We start from the raw sequence: 19829 nt of genomic DNA, 5'->3' as shown, positions 1-19829 counted from the left end.
CAAGTGGAGCATTCATAATTTAACTCAAATTTAATATAATAGATTTGTAAAAGGAATTGTTAGATTCAAATGCATTGATCTATTTCAAGTAAAAACCTATTACAAGACATAACGATATAAATAACATTTAGCCGGAAGTAATAAATTTAAATTGTTGTAATCGATGTCAATCAGAATGATCAGATCAGAATTCTTGAATCGTCCATTGCCATAAAAGCGAACAACAAACCGCGGTCGGGTTATCGGGCTGGCGGCGCTCCAGGCGCGCATTCCTGTGACGTAACATCCGCGAAGGGCCGCGTAATCCAATAAAAACGCGAGCCACAGCATATTACGCAAAGCGCTCGCACTGGCACCTGGCACGCGCCCAAACGGCTTGTACTCGGGTTACAGCCGCAAATAGACGCGTACTTAACCGATCTTTCCCGCAGGAAGGCTCCAGGGCTCTGTTCTCGTGTCTCAACTAGCCCAAAGTCTCGTTAGCCCTCCGAAATGCCGAAGCCAATTGTCCAAGAGGGTGAGGACCCTGATCCGACCCCATACCTGTTCGTATCACTCGAACAGAAGCGCATCGACCAAAGCAAGCCCTACGATGGTAAGAAGGCTTGCTGGGTACCAGACGAGAAAGAGGGCTTCCTACAGGGAGAAATTAAAGCCACCAAGGGGGACCTGGTGACCGTCAACCTCCCTGGAGGCGAGGTAACTATCTATCCGTCTACCTTACCTATAGCTAATGGTACCTAACCTCCTTGACCTTTAACTTTGATAAGGGATCACTGAAACCATTAGTTGTAGGGAGTGGTTGAGATAAAATAGCTAATGGTATAGATGTTATAATATTAACAATATATTAGAATGAAAACCAAACTATAACTTGTTTATAAACCTCACATTGGATATTGGTTCTATATAAAATCAAAATCGATTACAAATCTTGCAAAAAAGAAAATGTAAAAGAAATCATCTTTTAAAGAACAATTCTTAACTTTTTTATTAAATGAGCAGGAAAAGACCTTAAAAAAGGAGCTAATCTCACAAGTAAACCCGCCTAAATTCGAAAAAGTCGAGGACATGGCGGACCTAACGTACCTGAACGACGCCGCGGTCCTTCACAACCTTCGACAACGATACTATGCGAAACTTATCTATGTAAGTAGGCGCCAAAGGCGCCATTACCACTATCTTAATATTAATAAATATTCTTCTCTCGCAGACAAAAGACTTCAAGAAGGACTTTGTTACTCAAGTGAACCCGCCTAAATACGAAAAATGTGAGGATATGTCCAACTTGACATACCTCAACGACGCTTCCGTTTTGTATAACTTGAAGCAGAGATATTATCATAAGCTCATTTACGTAAGTCGGCCGGCAAGGAGTTGCAGCGTTGCAGTGTGCATGATTTCCCCCCAACACACTTCACCTCTTCCCCCACATGCCGGTTACGCAAAGTAGATACTAAAGAGTATCTGCTATTTATACAGTCTAGATTGTTCAATTGGAGCTCTGTTTATAAATAAATCGAAATCTCTAAAGTATTTATACGTCTATTTCTAATCTGTTAGATCTTGCTCCAATTTTAGAGAGTTCTATTTCATTCATAATATATTTCATAAAATTAGTATTTTGCAGACAAGAGCACATTTATTATTATCGAACAATAATATTATGTAATTAAAAAATAATATAAAAAAGGTAGAATTTATTAGTAATCATTATCTAAAATTATGTTGATAGTTCAACTATAAAGGAGAGACTATCCAGCATTTTTACCAAGAAAACCGACATGTTCTTCCTTCCATTACCACTCAGAACCTTGCTGCCATCGTTAAGGCCGGTCTTGAAACCTCTTACTCAGGACAAGTCGGCGGGGGCGCACCGCGTCACCACATCGTGTCACTAACACATTTTTTTAGAATTCAGTTCTATGTTGTTTCTAATCAATCTTTAAGGTCAACTGGAGCAAAAGGCATCGAAAAATGTCCATGCTCGATCTTTTCTATATAGATTTTTTATCGTTCATAGAAATTTCCATTTTGCTAAAACTATATTGAAACTTATTACCAAAGTATTGGATAAAATAATACAAATGGAAAATTCTATGATTTTTTGTACAGCGGAGAAAAAGTATTAGTACAGTACTCTCTCGGCGACGATTTAAGTTTTACCATTGTTTGTTTTAAGTATTATAAGTAAACCAAAAATTCTGTTTAAAAGGGTAATTTTTGGTAACTATTTGTGTATAATAACTAGTGATTTGTGAAAAAACCACCAAATAATATTGGTCATCACGAAAAATGGCCTTGTTAATATTAGTTACCAAAGCTTTATAATAATTGTCACGCAGTTTCAAGGAAGTAGCATTAAATAAAATAAAATAATAAATCAGTTTATTGTTTGTAGTAAAATTGTTTAAAACATACTATTTGCCTTACCTGTTAGCGTGATAATTGTTTTAAGTTCTATAATGAATATGCATTTGACCCTTGTTAATTCATACAGACATACTCGGGTCTCTTCTGTGTGGCTATCAACCCTTACAAGAGGTTCCCCGTGTACACGACACGATGTGCCAGGCTCTACCGAGGCAAGCGTCGCTCGGAAGTGCCTCCCCACATTTTCGCCATTTCCGACGGTGCTTACGTCAACATGTTAACCAACCACGAGAATCAATCTATGTTGATTACGTACGTATTAGTTTATTTCTGATATTTACAGTATATATTTTTATTGTTTATTTAAAATTTCAAATATAAAGATTTTACAGTCAAAAAAATATTATGAATATGTAATTAATATTCTTACCAACTCAGTTCAATAAAAAAAAAATAATTGTCAATTTAAAAAATATCTTGCGATCGATTTTTTGTGTAATAAGAAAAAAAACTTTCGGTTAACAGCGGTGAGTCTGGTGCTGGTAAGACTGAGAACACGAAGAAGGTAATTGCGTACTTCGCGACCGTTGGTGCGTCTCAAAAGAAAGATGCAAGCCAGGAGAAGAAGGGCTCTCTAGAGGACCAAGTCGTACAAACTAACCCTGTACTTGAAGCCTTCGGTAACGCCAAGACCGTCCGTAACGACAACTCCTCCCGTTTCGTAAGTATTTTTTTACGATAATAGACTTAGGGTATTCTTATAAATACTTTTATTACAACACAACATTTACTGATGATACAAAATAATCGAATAATAATTTTGGTACTCTCCAGGGTAAATTCATCCGTATCCACTTCGGACCATCAGGAAAACTGGCCGGAGCTGACATTGAAACTTGTAAGTATTAGACTCAATAAATTTAAATAAACCGCAATAATATATGCATAAGATTAAATACTTATTACCAAAGTTAAAAAACAAATTTCTGCATAATTTTTCTGCTAATATGCACGTATTAATCTGCAGATCTGCTGGAGAAGGCCCGTGTAATCTCCCAGCAGGCGCTGGAACGTTCTTACCACATCTTCTACCAGATGATGTCCGGCTCCGTCAATGGACTTAAGGGTATGCGTCCTCCTCCAGAAAGAACCTGAATTTTTTATTAGAAAACAAAAACATTTTTCTTCATATTTGAGATTTCAATTATACCTTAAAGAAGCTAGCCATCTGGAACAATGGTGCAATAGGTAAACAAAAAGGTTATATGAGATAAGCTATGGTTCGAATGCAAGACATAGGTTGCAAATATTTATTTGAATAATTATCAAAAGTAATAGGATTTATTTGCGATATTTATAGGGCGTAGAAGTTAAATTGAATGTTAAAATAATTAAGAACAACGTGTATTAAATACTTATTGTTACATGAAAACACTCACAGAGCCATAATTTGTACGTCATTAAATACACATATCCTCCTAAGTTGTGTATCAAATAGTTTATGTATCTATGTGTGACCCCTTTTATGAGTAATTAATTTACATATTATTTGGATTTTATAATGTAGCCATGTGTTTGCTGTCCGACAACGTACATGATTATAACATCATAGCGCAAGGAAAAACTACAATTCCCAATGTTGATGATGGAGAGGAATGTTTATTGACCGATGTAAGTGTACCCCAATCCAAGATAGACCTGGCGCGCCGCATATAACCGGCAGCCGAATCTCGCCCTAAAAGGGAACGAGATATCCTTTCATCTGTAGTAATCTTGGTGCCCGATAGCATGCTCTGTTCTACCCATTACTTCTACACCAATTCTTACATGACTGTAATTGGTCTCCTTTTATAGCAAAATGTCTTTTGTCCAACGACATCATGGACTACAACATCGTTGCCCAAGGAAAGACGGTCATCCCTGGCGTTGATGACGGCGAGGAAATGAGACTCACAGACGTACGTCCAGATTATGACTACTGGCTCGTCACCTTTTACTCATTATTCAGCTGTTGCTTGCTTTGCTTGCGATTTTCTGAGTCGCCTGTGTGCTTGTTAGTTTCTTGAGCTAGATATTCAGTTTCCATGTATACCGCGGAAATGTGGTAATAAATAATAGGAAATATTTTGTACAATCTGATTCAAAATTCTGACAAGCGCACTACGCCGTTAATGTAGCGCAGGGTGTTTCCCAATAGGACGTTTTATATTGTCCGTACACCGACACAGACACAAAACAGACTGATAGGGAGCTAGGTAGGTTATATTGTCAGAGGGAACTTTATGAAATGTTTTTATCATAAATTGTTGACCGGCAGAGATGTGTATGTTGTCAAACGACATATACGATTACATGATCGTGGCACAGGGTAAGATTACCATCCCCAACGTTGACGACGGAGAGGAATGTCAGTTAACAGACGTAAGTTGTGACCTCTAGCAATCGAGTGACCCCAAGAAGATATGTAGCCCCGTGATGCTCGTGCCCTTTAGATGAGATTTGATCCTTATCCGAATATCGGATTAAAAGAATATTTATTTTAAAACCTGATTGATATCTGAAAGTCCCATGGTTTGTCAATGATTGATATGATTTTTATGATTTATTTTTTAATGTTACCTCTACCCTGTGCTCAATACCGAATCCTAATAGCTTTTGCTCTTTTAATGCTTTAACTCAATAATACTGTTTCACTGCTATATCATCATTCTGTGTGCTTATTTTTATGAACTACAACCATTTCATTTATAGATTAACAAAGTTTTAATACCAAAGTATCAGTGACATTATGTCACCGCGTACGACAAAATCTAATAATTATGTTCTACTGTAGCAAGCCTTCGACATCCTGGGTTTCACTCAAGAGGAGAAAGACAATGTTTACAAGATCACAGCTGCTGTCATGCACATGGGTGGTATGAAGTTCAAACAGAGGGGTCGTGAGGAGCAAGCTGAGGCTGACGGCACTGAGGCAAGTAGCAAAACTTCGACAATAATACCTCATCAACATCATAATTTAAAGTTCCCACGTTAAGAATATTTCCATTTTTTTCATTAACAGGACGGTGAGAAGGTCGCTAAGTTGTTCGGTGTTGACTGCGCTGACCTATACAAGAACTTGTTGAAGCCCCGCATTAAGGTCGGAAACGAGTTCGTGACCCAAGGTCGTAACAAGGACCAGGTTACCAACTCCATTGGTGCCCTCTGCAAGGGTGTGTTTGACAGGCTGTTCAAGTGGCTCGTCAAGAAGTGTAACGAGACTCTTGACACCAAGCAAAAGAGACAGCACTTCATTGGTGTGCTTGATATCGCCGGTTTCGAGATCTTCGACGTAAGTATCAGTGACATTAATAAATGCCGTATCTTCCACAGATAAGTCAAAATTCGAACTATCATTACCGTAATTATTTTATATTGCATATAAATAACTTTATGGATTATTAAAGTCGTAAGGTTGTTTTAAATATGAAATGTCATATTAAGAAATTATGATAATGACTATACAAGAGAGATCTTAGATAAGGATAATAATCAAATTTTTTTCAGCTTATTTTAAATGTATTATCTTAATTTAAAATTCCTCCATAATAATGGTACCTTAATCTTTAGTACAATGGGTTCGAACAACTTTGCATTAACTTCACAAATGAAAAACTGCAACAATTCTTCAACCATCACATGTTTGTGTTGGAGCAAGAGGAGTACCAGAAAGAGGGCATCCACTGGGAGTTCATTGATTTTGGAATGGACTTGCTCGCCTGTATTGACCTTATCGAAAAGGTATCCGCACCGGGTGGATGAACCCTCTCTCGTCTTGGTTGTTTCTGGTGTTTGTTTACTCTACTAATAATTATGTCTAACTTATTCGTGTCTATTGTCTGATCGGTCGTATTGTCCATAAAGTATAATGGTTTCGAGCAACTCTGCATTAACTTCACGAACGAGCGGCTGCAGCAGTTCTTTAATCATCATATGTTTGTCCTCGAACAAGAGGAGTACAAGAAAGAGGGCATCACATGGGCCTTCATCGACTTTGGGATGGACTTGCTCGCTTGTATCGATCTTATCGAGAAGGTAATGCTCGTCGACAGTAGCAGAGAGTGGTAGCGCCCGCCGACCGCAGCCCCCGCCAACAGAGGAATTGTCTATGGAGATAGACTTCGCTTCAGCGTCTAGCGCGATATTTCGGATAGGGAAATAACTACGGAATGTGATCCGAACACCAACAACTGCGGAATGTGATCCGTAGTCGTGTTTCCTAACACTAACCTTTTCTTTTAATGTGTCCCTGCAGTTCAATGGTTTTGAACAACTCTGCATTAATTTCACCAACGAGAAACTGCAGCAGTTCTTTAACCACCACATGTTCGTACTGGAACAAGAGGAGTACCAGCGCGAAGGCATCGAGTGGACTTTCATTGACTTTGGCATGGACCTTCAAAATTGCATTGACCTTATTGAAAAGGTAGATGGCGGTAATGCAGCAATGAACGCTTGCAACTCGCCATAGTCCAAGAGCAAAGTCTTATATAGCTTTTCTCTACGGACATACAAATGCAGCTACCCTGTGTTGTGTGACTGAGTGTTCCTGTGTGTCGATATATGTTTTACATTAATCACTACGTTATGAAACACACACTACATTACCCACTAGCCCACACTTTGTTATCTAACAAGTATATCTCGTTGTTTCCATGCGCCCAACAGACGAATGGATTTAATCAGCTTTGCGTTAATTTTACAAATGAGAAGTTGCAACAGTTTTATAATCATTTCATGTTTATTCTTGAACAAGAAGAATATGAAAGAGAATGGATTCAATGGAGCTTTATTGATTTTGGTATGGACCTCCAACCTACTATAGACTTAATAGAAAAAGTATTAAAGATTTTAAATACTTTAGCGGCGTAGTATTTAGTATTAGTGTTTAAACAATTAAAATGCCGCTAATGGTAGTATATTAATTCGTTGCATTTAAAAAAAAAACATAGAAATGTTATAGAACTATTCACAAGTAAAGGAAACTATATTATTAATAACCCAATTCCGTGAGATTTTAATGGCGTCGATTCATATACATAAAATGATTAATTATTACTATAAATATTTTTTTAAATTAACATGTGCTATTCCAAAAAATAAAAATTTTTACCTAACTGCTACATAATTCTAGTTAATCAAGCAAATGAACGAATATTTCTAATAATTATACTAGCAAAACAATTCAATTTATAATAACACATTCTACACCTACTGCATGATGCTTGAGACGTAACGCTTTACCGTATAAGTTCACATTCACACAGTATGAAAGTAAGTCTTATGATATGTAAATTTAAAATAATATAACTGATCAAACATCCTTCAAACAACCCTTTAAAATAATATAACTGATCAAACATCCACAAATTTTTCATGTCACCGTTAAATATTAGTGTCTATATACAACTTAAATATTGAACTGTTTTCCAATGTAATAATAAAAATGTAAAAATTCGAAACTCAGTTTACTATACAAAATCAATAAGCATATCATAAGACGCCCTATAAAATGCTCTCTCTAATACTATAAGTGTGATTACAGCCCATGGGTATCCTCTCCATTCTTGAAGAAGAGTCTATGTTCCCGAAAGCCACCGATCAGACCTTCGTTGAGAAGTTGAACAACAACCACTTGGGTAAATCCCCTCCTTACCTGAAGCCCAAGCCCCCCAAGCCCGGTTGCCAAGCAGCTCACTTCGCCATTGGTCACTACGCCGGTAATGTAAGTATCTCTTACCTGCCACTAAGTTAGGTTATATTAATAATAAATTGAGATACTCTTTTTCGACTAAGATCGTCGTTAAACACACATGCGAAACTTTTTTAATGACTAAGAGAGGCATGTTTCTATGAATATATCTGCGATTAACAATGTATTTGTGGTATACAGGTCGGTTACAACATCACTGGATGGCTTGAGAAGAACAAGGACCCCTTGAACGACACTGTCGTTGACCAGTTTAAGAAGGGAAGCAACAAACTGTTGATTGAGATCTTCGCTGACCACCCTGGTCAGTCCGGAGATGCCGGTGCTGGTGGCGGTGGCAAGGGTGCGTAATTTGTTAAATTTAAACTACACATTATGATATTATTCTATGCAGCCTATTTTTACACAATATGGCGACATTATACGACAGGAAATCACAAAACTGAATCAGCCTGAAAGCAGGAAGAAAGATACTTTCATTAATAAAATGTTTTATTAACAAGGTTAAACAAGTTGATTGCAAAAAATAAAATCATCTCTGCCCAATTAGATTAAAGTATTCCAGCGTTTAAACCTTTCGGGTAACGTATGTATATTCTTATTAACATAATTTTGACACTTCTTTTACATAAGTCTTATTTGTATAATTTTAATTTCAAATGGTTGAAGATGCAGTTCAGCCATTGCTTGTTGTACAATGGTTTTAATGAAATATTTATGGGCACAAAGACATCTAATATTTTCTGATCGTATTTAAAACAAAATAAAAGAGTAAATAAATAATATTGGTTTACAAACTAGGAGCTGGAGGCAAGCGTGCCAAGGGTTCCGCCTTCCAGACTGTATCATCGCTGTACAGGGTAACAAGATACTCGAATCGTCATTACTTGCTTCTGTATCACGTGGCTTTTGTCCTCGTTTATCAACTCAGGGCTGGCAATTCCTATGCCATCTACCTACTAATTTATATAGTTAATCGTTTACGCGACAAGATGAGCTGGACCGTTGGTAGCCCTGGGGTTTAGCAAATGTCCGTCCACGTAATTGTTAGTATGCGATTGGTGCAGCGTCCGGGTATCGTCGGTAATGACCCGTAGATTCTGTCTCTGTGGTCGTCTTTGCATTAACTTGTGCTTGTTACTTGTAATCCAGGCGGTCGCGGTAAGAAGGGTGGTGGTTTCGCAACTGTCTCATCTGCCTACAGGGTATTTAAATTATTATACCAGTATCAATTGATTATTTGTTATCACGCAGTGTAGAATAAATGTAGCTTTACACTTTACTATATCTAAACTTGATATAGCTATCAGTGCCAAAACGAATGGGCTACGATCGCCTTTTGTCACAAATTATGTTGTTAATAATTCATGTGTGAAGCATTTATTTAATATCAAGTCATACACACAAATATAGTGTGTGCTGATATACTTCAAAGTAAATCGAAAATTTCGGAAAAACCACAATTCTCGTTTCTAATACTATACTAATGTGTGTTTGTTTTTGAGTGTATTTCTAACAAACAGATCAATGTTCTAATACGTGTTTACCCACCCATCATTATACCATCATATTTCATATCATTTTAGAGTGTTGCTTTATATGTTTAGTTTAGTTCTTTTATACAATGTTACACTTTCTTTTGCGAGCTTGCGAAATCTGGAATCGACTCCCGAAGTCTTCCCTGAGAGATACGACCTACAACTATTCAAAGTTAGAGTATACCTCCCTCAAAGGCCGGCAACGCACCCACTAAAAATGGGTGTCCATGGCCTGCTTGTTTGTCCCCCTATTATATAAAACATATATATTATGAATATTCATTCAACTTTTACGTTATTGCTTGATATTGACGAGATATTCAATTTAGTACTTAATATGGAAGTATTTGTAACAAATTCATTTTCATAAAAATGTTATAAATACTACAGTGAAAAGTGTTATCCATGAATTGTAGTCTAATATATATTTGTATGTCAGGAACAACTTAACAATTTGATGGCCACACTGAGGTCAACCCAACCTCACTTCGTACGTTGTATCATCCCCAACGAGTTGAAGCAGGCTGGTGAGTACAACATCTATACCCGCCCAAAATATTTCACAGATTTAGGTTGAAGATGAAAATAACTTTCGTAAGAATTTATAATAAACACGCCGCCTACACGCCGTGCGATGAGCGTGCGCGAGGTGCTCCCGGTGACTAGCTAGGCTATATTTGGAGCGTTCCTCATATTAATATAAAGTTTATTCTTTGTCCCTCTTTTATATTTACAGATTTAAGGATATATATATATATTGAATTATTCATGATGCTATCCCTTATTACATTGTGCAATACCGAGTTGATAAATACATTAAAAGTATTATATAAGATGATAGTTCGAGAAAATGAAGCTTCAAGTGTAATATTGTTAGTAAAAAAAGCATACCTTAATGCTACTCTATGGATTTATTGGGATTATTGGGACACATAGGATGGTAATGTCCATATCTGTTAAAATAAAATTTGTTGCAACACTTGTTAATGCAATATGTGTCCCGGCAGGTCTCATCGACTCCCACCTTGTGATGCACCAGCTGACATGTAACGGTGTGCTTGAGGGTATCCGTATCTGTCGTAAAGGTTTCCCCAACAGGATGGTCTACCCCGACTTCAAGCTCCGGTAAGATTCAGTCATTGGGTAGCATAGCAATTTATGCCGAAATATTTTAGTTTAATAATTAATTGATAATTTATTTCATATTTCAATAAATAGATTATTTCTGGCCGCAACTCTAAACAAAATTCTTTTAGCTCTGGAGTGTTTGACGTTTATTTTGGTACTGCAACAGGTGCCTATGCTGACGTCATTGAGATATGCATATGAGTCACTATATTGAAACGTGCCTAGGACTAGTTACTTGCATGTTAACACCTGGGCGTTTTATAAAAGATCTTTACAATTATTTAACCGTTGTATTTAATGAACAGTTACATGATTCTTGCGCCAGCCATCATGCAACAAGAAAAAGATCCTAAAGAAGCAGCTAGGAAATGTCTAGAAGCCGTGAACCTTGACCCTGATAGCTATCGTATCGGCCACACCAAGGCAAGGCCGCGCGAGCGGACCATTGTTTCACTTTGCCTACCCCTTTCTTTAGCACCTCTAAGCTCTAGCGAATAGAGTTCAACTATACATATAAAAATGTTCTAGTTTTAGGTTTATTTCAGTTTCAGACCATAATACACGGATATTTGAATATCACGTGGTAAGGTATATTAGGATATAATCACCTCAATTATCTGACGTTGACAGAATACGTTGGAGTTTTTCATGGTCTCTTTTTTATGCATTTCCTTACCTTGTGACTTGATTGTTTTAATAATGTAGCTACAAGATCCTGGCCCCACAAGCAGTTGCCAAGGAATCCGATCCTAAGAAAATCGCTCAAATTATCCTGGAAACGACTGACTTGGATGTCGAATCGTACCGTCTGGGTCACACCAAGGCATGTTATATTGGATTGAGTGTAGTTTTTGGTCTGAAATATGAGAATTATCGATGTGTTTTTAGAGTGCTTGCCGTAGAGAGAGTTCTTGAGAGTTAATGCTTTATTCATCAGAACCTAGACACTTAGGTTCCCAATCATACAGAGCCCTCGCTACTTAGGCTCGGAATTAACTTACATTCTACCATATACCCGTATCTATATCAAGCGACATAATACACTCTTGAAAGCTATTCAAAAACTTTTTATCATCATATACATATTATAAATTTAAAATGTAACATTCAAGTTGGGTTTTATGTCGTTTTGTCGATAATCGCATAATTTTCCATTTTATTGTGATTTGTGTGCTCCTAAACGCAGATACAAAATTCTGTGCCCGAACCTGCTTAAAGAACCCATTTCACCGGAGAAAGCTAGCGAGAAAATTCTCGAACATACCGGCTTGGACTCGGAGTCTTTCAGACTTGGAAAGACAAAGGTAGTGATCAGAATCACTATAACTGTTATCCTTTACGCACAATAACTTTATTTCATTCGATGACGTCTTAATTCTCTACAACAGAAAAATGATATCTATTGAATCGTTTTCAAAGGACATGTTATATGTATTAAAAATAAGTTTTTCAATAAAGAAATAGGACGTATAGCTAATTATTACTAACAATTATTGCTTGATTACAAATTTATATACTGCACCATTTTATCTTATATATATTATTAATATAAGAAAAAATATTGCATGCATTTATAAATTACTTATATTTCTATAACTTTTGTTGTGGGAAAACAGGTATTCTTCCGCGCCGGAGTCCTGGGTCAGATGGAAGAGTTACGTGACGACAGATTGTCTAAGATCGTTTCTTGGCTACAATCCTACATCCGTGGTTACCTTTCACGTAAAGAATTCAAGAGGTTGCAGGAACAGAGGTAAATAAATAGATAAACCATTTGTGGCGCAAACGGTGAAGTATGTCTTAATACATATTTGGTCAAATTAATAATTTTCTTTTGTAGAATCGCTCTCCAAGTTGTCCAGCGCAACTTGCGCAAATACCTGCAGCTCCGCACCTGGCCATGGTGGAAGTTGTGGCAGAGGGTCAAGCCCCTCCTCAACGTCACCCGTATCGAGGACGAGATTGCGGTGAGTACAACTTCCGTATACCTGACGGATTATGATTGAACACTGACCCATAAAATATTTCGCGCGGAGAGAGCGTGAATCAGGCCCCTACAAATAGCACAGCCGCGCCCACCTGGCGGTTACGTGACACCACCGCACCTGCCGCCTCCATTTCTGGAACCGCCCCACTCCAGCGGGCCTTACAATAGTGCTGCGGGGGCGCAAACCGCGCGCTGGAATTCTCCAGCCACACTTAGTAGCGGGACCGTCGGCGCGCGCGCACCCCTGACTTCACGAACGAATCGAAATAGTTATTGCATTCCTACTATTATAGTTTTTTATTTTGATGCTGTAAATTCATAATTGATAATGGCAGCGAATAATTTATCCATTTGGGATGGTGTAGATAAAGGTGAAGTGATATTGCAGAAACTCGAGGAGAAGGCGCAAAAGGCCCAGGAGGCTTTCGAGAAGGAAGAAAAGCTCCGCAAGGAGGTGGAGGCTCTCAACGCCAAGCTGTTGGAGGAAAAGCAAGCGCTGCTTTCCAACTTGGAAGGAGAGAAGGGCTCTCTCAGCGAAGTGCAGGAACGCGCTAACAAACTGCAGGCTCAAAAGGCCGACCTCGAAAACCAACTTAGGGTAAGTAGTTAATAATATCTATTCTCATTAAAAAAATCCCGAGGTTACGGTCTGTCGGGATACATATAGTATAGTACATCTACTTCGGTAATTACTCTTTAAAAATCAGTGAATTTAGCGTAGAGATTAAAAAAAATTAACTATTTAGTGCGCAAATAGACTCTGGAAGTATAGCACCAGCTTGGGTAGCTTTTTATTTATTTTTTAACAAACATATCCACCAAACCAAATATGAAGAGATTAGTCAGGGGTAACACGGTTGTGAATCATATTTCAGAGCACATGTTTTCTAAACTGAGGTTCCTTAAATAAACAAGATTTGTTTATATAAGGTGGCGTGGGAAGTTTAAAATATTGCACGTCTGCAACATCTACAGTTTTATTGCAAGTTTAACTATTAGTAAAGTAATTACGTGCCAATAGATAGGAAACAGATTCTTAGTTGCAAATCTTATACTTTTTTATGTGCCGGTCTAAAATTATCACTTTAACACAGGACACACAAGACCGTCTTACACAAGAAGAGGATGCCCGCAATCAGCTCTTCCAGGGCAAGAAGAAGTTGGAACAGGAAATCTCTGGACTCAAAAAGGATGTTGAAGACCTGGAGCTTTCCATCCAGAAGTCTGAACAAGACAAGGCCACCAAGGATCACCAAATTCGCAACTTGAACGATGAGATCGCCCACCAAGATGAGCTCATCAACAAGTTGAACAAAGAAAAGAAGTTACAGGGCGAGAGCACCCAGAAGACATCTGAGGAGCTCCAAGCCGCCGAGGACAAGGTCAACCACCTTAACAAGGTTAAGCAAAAGTTGGAACAGACCCTCGACGAGCTCGAAGATTCATTGGAGCGTGAAAAGAAACTCCGCGGTGACGTCGAGAAGCAGAGGAGGAAGGTTGAGGGTGACCTCAAGCTTACTCAGGAGGCCGTCACTGACTTGGAGCGCAACAAAAAAGAACTCGAACAAACCATCCAACGCAAGGACAAGGAGATCTCTTCCCTCACTGCCAAGCTCGAAGACGAACAATCTCTGGTCAGCAAACTCCAGAAACAGATTAAGGAACTACAGGGCCGCATCGAAGAACTCGAAGAGGAAGTGGAGTCGGAGAGACAAGCCCGTGCCAAGGCCGAAAAGCAACGCGCCGACCTCGCACGTGAGCTTGAGGAGCTCGGCGAGCGTCTGGAGGAGGCCGGTGGTGCCACCTCTGCTCAAATCGAGCTCAACAAGAAGCGTGAGGCTGAACTTAGCAAACTGCGTCGTGACTTGGAGGAGGCTAACATCCAACACGAGTCCACACTCGCTAGCTTGCGCAAGAAGCACAACGATGCCGTAGCCGAGATGGGCGAGCAGCTTGACCAGCTCAACAAGCTCAAGGCTAAGTGAGTATAATCTCTTTTGCTGTAAAATTATAAAAAAATATGAGTCCTTAACTTAATAGTGAATTTAAAAAACGAGGGGAATTATTTTGTTTGTGATAAATTAATTAACAAAATGTATAATTTTGAGAAATTTTATTCAGAAATATGTAAAACCTATTAAGTAAACAGACTAAAAATAGTAACGTTTACAAAATATGGAGTGACGCGATTTGAGAAAAGTATATTAATATGCTGCAACATTCAGGGCTGAGCACGACCGTGCGTCTAGCTACAACGAGCTAAACAACACGCGTGCTGCTATTGACCAAGTAGCGAGAGAAAAGGTACATGTCACCAAGAGAGGATTGTCTGTCGCTCGGGGTGAACCTGCATGACCTAATCTGACATTATGTACACTGAAACATGATACCTTTTACATCGATTGAAATTTAGGTTGCTGCAGCACACTATTCCTGTATTTAAGTTTGTTATTAAATATTCTTTTGTTGTATTCTATGTATCCAGGGCTGAGAAAGAGCGCTCTCAATACTTTAGCGAAGTCAATGACCTTCGTGCCGGTCTCGACCATTTGTCCAACGATAAGGTATAAATTATTGAAGATGTGGTGTTCGCACCAAGGTTCGCTGCGCTTCAAGGCTTTGAAACTGAAACAAATTGACACACTTCTCATTTATACATATCATTATATCCAACTAATAATATAAATAACTTCTACCTAATAATTTGATAGCGACATTGACATTTAAGGAAAAGCGCATGAAGGCCGCTTTTATATTGTGTGTTTTATTAATATTTTAAAATAATACGAAAAAGCATGTAAAAACCAGCAGGTAATATAAATTTAAAATTTATTTTTATATCCATAACCTTAGTTTGTTTGCCTTACTACCAAATCATATTAATATAAATTTACTTACCACAAATTAGGAATTAAAGTTGTACTAAAATCACGTTTATTACGTGAAGGAATTCTTAACCAAGAGTAGAATACTCAAATTTATAGGCATCAATTAACCGCTTTAACATATCACAGGCTGCCCAAGAAAAGATCGTTAAGCAACTCCAACACCAACTCAATGAGGTACAAAACAAGGCTGATGAAGCTAACCGTACCCTCAACGACTTGGACGCTGCTAAGAAGAAGCTCTCCATCGAGAACTCTGACCTGCTCCGCCAACTCGAAGAAGCTGAATCCCAAGTCTCACAGCTGTCCAAGATCAAGGTGTCTCTCACAACTCAGCTTGAGGACACCAAGAGGCTTGCTGACGAAGAATCCAGGGTAAGTCAGATTAAAAAAAATGAGGCCTATTAATATTCAGGCCATGACATATATATATATAATATAGTATTTTAATTTTTAACATAAAATGCAATATTTGTGTGCAGGAACGCGCTACACTTCTTGGCAAGTTCCGCAACTTGGAGCACGATTTGGACAACATCCGCGAGCAAGTTGAAGAGGAAGCCGAGGGCAAGGCTGATTTACAACGCCAATTGTCCAAGGCTAACGCTGAAGCCCAATTATGGCGATCCAAGTACGAATCCGAGGGAGTCGCCCGCTCCGAGGAGCTCGAGGAAGCCAAGCGCAAGCTCCAGGCTCGCCTTGCAGAAGCCGAGGAGACCATTGAATCACTTAACCAGAAGGTTGTTGCTCTTGAAAAGACGAAGCAACGCCTTGCTACTGAAGTTGAGGACTTACAGCTCGAGGTCGACAGAGCCACTGCCATTGCCAACGCTGCTGAGAAGAAACAGAAGGCGTTCGACAAGATCATTGGTGAATGGAAACTCAAGGTTGATGACCTGGCGGCTGAACTTGATGCCAGCCAAAAGGAATGCCGCAACTACTCTACTGAACTGTTCCGCCTTAAAGGTGCCTACGAAGAAGGCCAAGAACAACTCGAAGCCGTTCGTCGCGAAAACAAGAACCTCGCTGATGAAGTCAAGGACTTACTTGACCAAATCGGTGAAGGAGGCCGCAACATTCACGAAATTGAAAAGGCTAGGAAGCGTCTTGAAGCCGAGAAGGATGAACTCCAGGCGGCTCTTGAAGAGGCTGAAGCTGCTCTTGAACAAGAAGAAAACAAGGTCCTGCGCGCACAACTGGAGTTGTCACAGGTCAGACAAGAGATCGACAGGAGGATCCAAGAGAAGGAAGAGGAATTCGAAAACACGCGCAAGAACCACCAGCGTGCACTTGACTCTATGCAAGCCTCCCTCGAAGCTGAAGCCAAGGGCAAGGCTGAGGCGCTGCGCATGAAGAAGAAGCTTGAGGCCGACATTAACGAACTTGAGATCGCTCTCGACCACGCTAACAAGGCCAACGCTGAGGCACAGAAGAACATCAAACGCTACCAGCAACAGATTAAGGATCTCCAGACCGCTCTTGAAGAGGAACAACGTGCCCGGGATGATGCCCGTGAACAGCTCGGAATCTCTGAACGTCGTGCTAACGCACTCCAGAATGAACTTGAGGAATCCCGTACTCTCCTAGAACAAGCTGACCGTGCCCGTCGTCAAGCTGAACAAGAATTGGGTGACGCTCATGAACAACTCAATGATCTGTCCGCCCAGAGTGCATCACTCTCCGCCGCCAAGAGGAAACTCGAGTCTGAATTACAGACTCTTCACTCTGACCTTGACGAACTCCTCAACGAGGCCAAGAACTCAGAAGAGAAAGCAAAGAAGGCAATGGTTGACGCTGCCAGACTTGCTGACGAGCTCCGCGCTGAACAGGATCATGCTCAAACACAGGAGAAACTTCGCAAGGCCCTTGAACAGCAAATCAAGGAACTGCAAGTGAGACTCGACGAAGCTGAAGCTAACGCTCTTAAGGGCGGTAAGAAAGCTATCCAGAAACTTGAACAGAGAGTACGAGAACTTGAAAATGAGCTGGATGGTGAACAGAGGAGGCATGCTGATGCTCAAAAGAACCTCCGTAAGGCTGAGAGACGCATCAAGGAGTTGACGTTCCAGGCTGAGGAGGACCGCAAGAACCACGAACGTATGCAAGACCTTGTTGACAAACTTCAACAGAAGATCAAGACCTACAAGAGGCAGATCGAGGAAGCCGAAGAAATCGCTGCTCTTAACTTAGCCAAGTTCCGCAAAGCACAGCAGGAGTTGGAAGAGGCCGAGGAAAGGGCAGACCTCGCCGAGCAAGCCATCAGCAAATTCCGTGGCAAGGGACGTGCGGGATCCACTGCGAGAGGAGTCAGTCCGGCGGTGAGTTGACAAAATTATTTTTTTACGGAGAGACAGGATATTTTCACTGAAATATCCAATCATTCTGTGCAAATCCCATAATTCAATGATAGTACGTTTTCTTAACTAAGCCGCTTTTATTTTATTCACTCAGGCGTCCGTTAAAGGACGCATCTAGATCATCACCGCAGTAAATGTAAGTTGTTTTGCCCAAGAAAAATATTAAGAACTGCACTGAGTACCGTGCCCATACTTAACTACGACTATATGAGCTAGATTGTGATTTTATATTTAGTTCAAATGCACGTTGAATCATAATCTGCATGAGAAAATTTTACCAAGTCTAGGATAGTCTGTGTCCAAACCAGGCATGCTATATTTCCAATACCAAACGTATTCTAGTTTATTTTAAAATGATGGTCTCAGTAAAAGTCCTTTTTATTCCTAAAGCCCCAGAGAAATGTGACATAAAAAATGTACACCCTAAAAATAATTTCCTTTACAAAATGGAATGTTACGTTTTGTTATTTAAAATATTTTTTATCCTATAAAGTTTCTCCTAAAGTGAAAAAGTATCAAATATTGATGTTGTATTTATTTTTCAGCCCCCACGTTCGCGCCCCGCGCTTGACGGTTTCGGCACCTTCCCACCAAGGTTCGACCTAGCGCCCGAAGATTTCTAAACGTTCCATAAACAATAAAACGGACTGTAAATGTAACACCAGTGTATTCGCGTGAACGATGAACTGTTAGGATTTATATAGAAAACTGTATACACTATGTTTTTACGAAGTATTTTGTAATTGTTGATATTTATTTATTGATTACCGTCTGTATCGCGCGGGCGAGCGAGCGGTGCGTGCGCGTCGAGCTCCAAGAGACACACCCTCCACCCCGCTTCACCGCCGCCGAGTGCCGCTCGCCTGCTCTGCTTACATCCAAATAAAGCGATATCGTTGTCAGAAAATTTATTCCGCTGTTTTATTTCTTTCTTTCAATTGAGAACCTGACAATATTTAATAAAAGTACCGACTGTTTCATACCTCACATATGTTTTTTTAGAAAACCTTTGAAAGTATATTAGATATAATTATAAAATCTATTTATGACACAGAAGTAACATAATTGTTTTGCATAAAATATATATTTACTATGATCTTAGTAGATACCTGGGACAGCCTTCGGAAATACAAATATATAATACGAGACATTTGTAGGTTCCAAATGTTAAGAAATAGAAATAGTAGACCTAAAAACATAGCAAAATAGCATAGTGTTAATTATATTGAAATAATATAATTTGTATTACCATAAATATCATATAATTTATAATTGATCGTTTCTGCAGAAACAAAAGCTTTTCCTAACATCCGTAAATGAGTTGTAGGTTAGTGAACCTTATCGCTGCCGATGTGACACATGATTACACGCACTTATAATGCTATGCCGGCCGCACACAACGTTTAAGATATAATCTAAAAATACTCGTTATTATATTACACACTTCTTGTGTAATAACACACAGCAAAAGAAATAAAATCTATGATAGATTCGTAGATGTTTTTAGTTGTAGTATAAATTGAAAAATCTCTTATTAAACATATATATTTCAAAAAAAAATACTAATAATAAAACGCCTGTCTCGTACAGGGGGAACATATTTACTACACACACAAACAATTGCCCGTTTTATTGGCTTCGCGATTATTAAAATCGTTGGAGAAAACGGGACCCTATCCGTGAAAAATCTTGGAAAATATATTTATAAAATTAGTAGGAACTGAATGTACATGTTTTTATAGAAAAAAATAAACAGCTATGGATGCATACGACAGAAGTAGCACAATGTACGGCCGACCTATAACCAGTATG

General features: G+C 39.1%; 1 protein-coding gene across 28 annotated transcripts; it reads left to right on the top strand.

Moving 5' to 3' along the window:
• The first annotated feature begins 408 nt into the window (after nt 1-408).
• Nucleotides 409-18928, top strand: LOC123710486 (myosin heavy chain, muscle). 28 transcript variants are annotated; one of them, XM_045662448.1, is made up of 25 exons: nt 409-699; nt 1214-1357; nt 2501-2685; nt 2899-3094; nt 3208-3271; nt 3401-3499; nt 3941-4044; nt 5207-5344; nt 5435-5704; nt 5983-6153; nt 7958-8137; nt 8306-8465; nt 8924-8982; nt 10100-10187; nt 10668-10785; nt 11494-11611; nt 12405-12541; nt 12629-12755; nt 13164-13373; nt 13870-14756; nt 15261-15339; nt 15790-16035; nt 16143-17978; nt 18112-18153; nt 18563-18928. In XM_045662448.1, exons 1-24 carry the CDS (start codon nt 493-495, stop codon nt 18133-18135), a joined length of 5847 nt encoding a protein of 1948 aa, XP_045518404.1. In that variant the 5' UTR covers nt 409-492; the 3' UTR covers nt 18136-18153; nt 18563-18928. The 28 variants fall into 28 exon arrangements, with proteins under 28 accessions (XP_045518404.1, XP_045518408.1, XP_045518407.1 ...); XM_045662452.1 differs by lacking the exons at nt 3941-4044; nt 5983-6153; nt 8924-8982; nt 11494-11611; nt 18112-18153 and adding exons at nt 4691-4794; nt 6668-6838; nt 9275-9327; nt 11975-12092; XM_045662451.1 differs by lacking the exons at nt 3941-4044; nt 5983-6153; nt 8924-8982; nt 18112-18153 and adding exons at nt 4691-4794; nt 6668-6838; nt 9275-9327.
• The last annotated feature ends 901 nt before the right edge of the window (nt 18929-19829 follow it).

This window comes from Pieris brassicae, chromosome 5 (genome assembly GCF_905147105.1).
Source record: "Pieris brassicae chromosome 5, ilPieBrab1.1, whole genome shotgun sequence".
NCBI lineage: Eukaryota > Metazoa > Arthropoda > Insecta > Lepidoptera > Pieridae > Pieris > Pieris brassicae.
The sequence above is the reverse complement of the archived record's forward strand: the minus strand, read 5'-3'. Positions and strand labels throughout refer to the sequence as shown.

What these genes read in the sequence shown, in the direction of transcription:
- LOC123710486 (XM_045662431.1), top strand. Translation starts at nt 493, where the DNA reads ATGCCGAAGCCAATTGTCCAAGAGGGTGAGGACCCTGATCCGACCCCA. An exon ending in CGGAGCTGACATTGAAACTT is followed by an intron (nt 3,272 to 3,400) that starts GTAAGTATTAGA and finishes ATTAATCTGCAG; the next exon opens with ATCTGCTGGAGAAGGCCCGT. An exon ending in TTGCTGACGAAGAATCCAGG is followed by an intron (nt 16,036 to 16,142) that starts GTAAGTCAGATT and finishes ATTTGTGTGCAG; the next exon opens with GAACGCGCTACACTTCTTGG.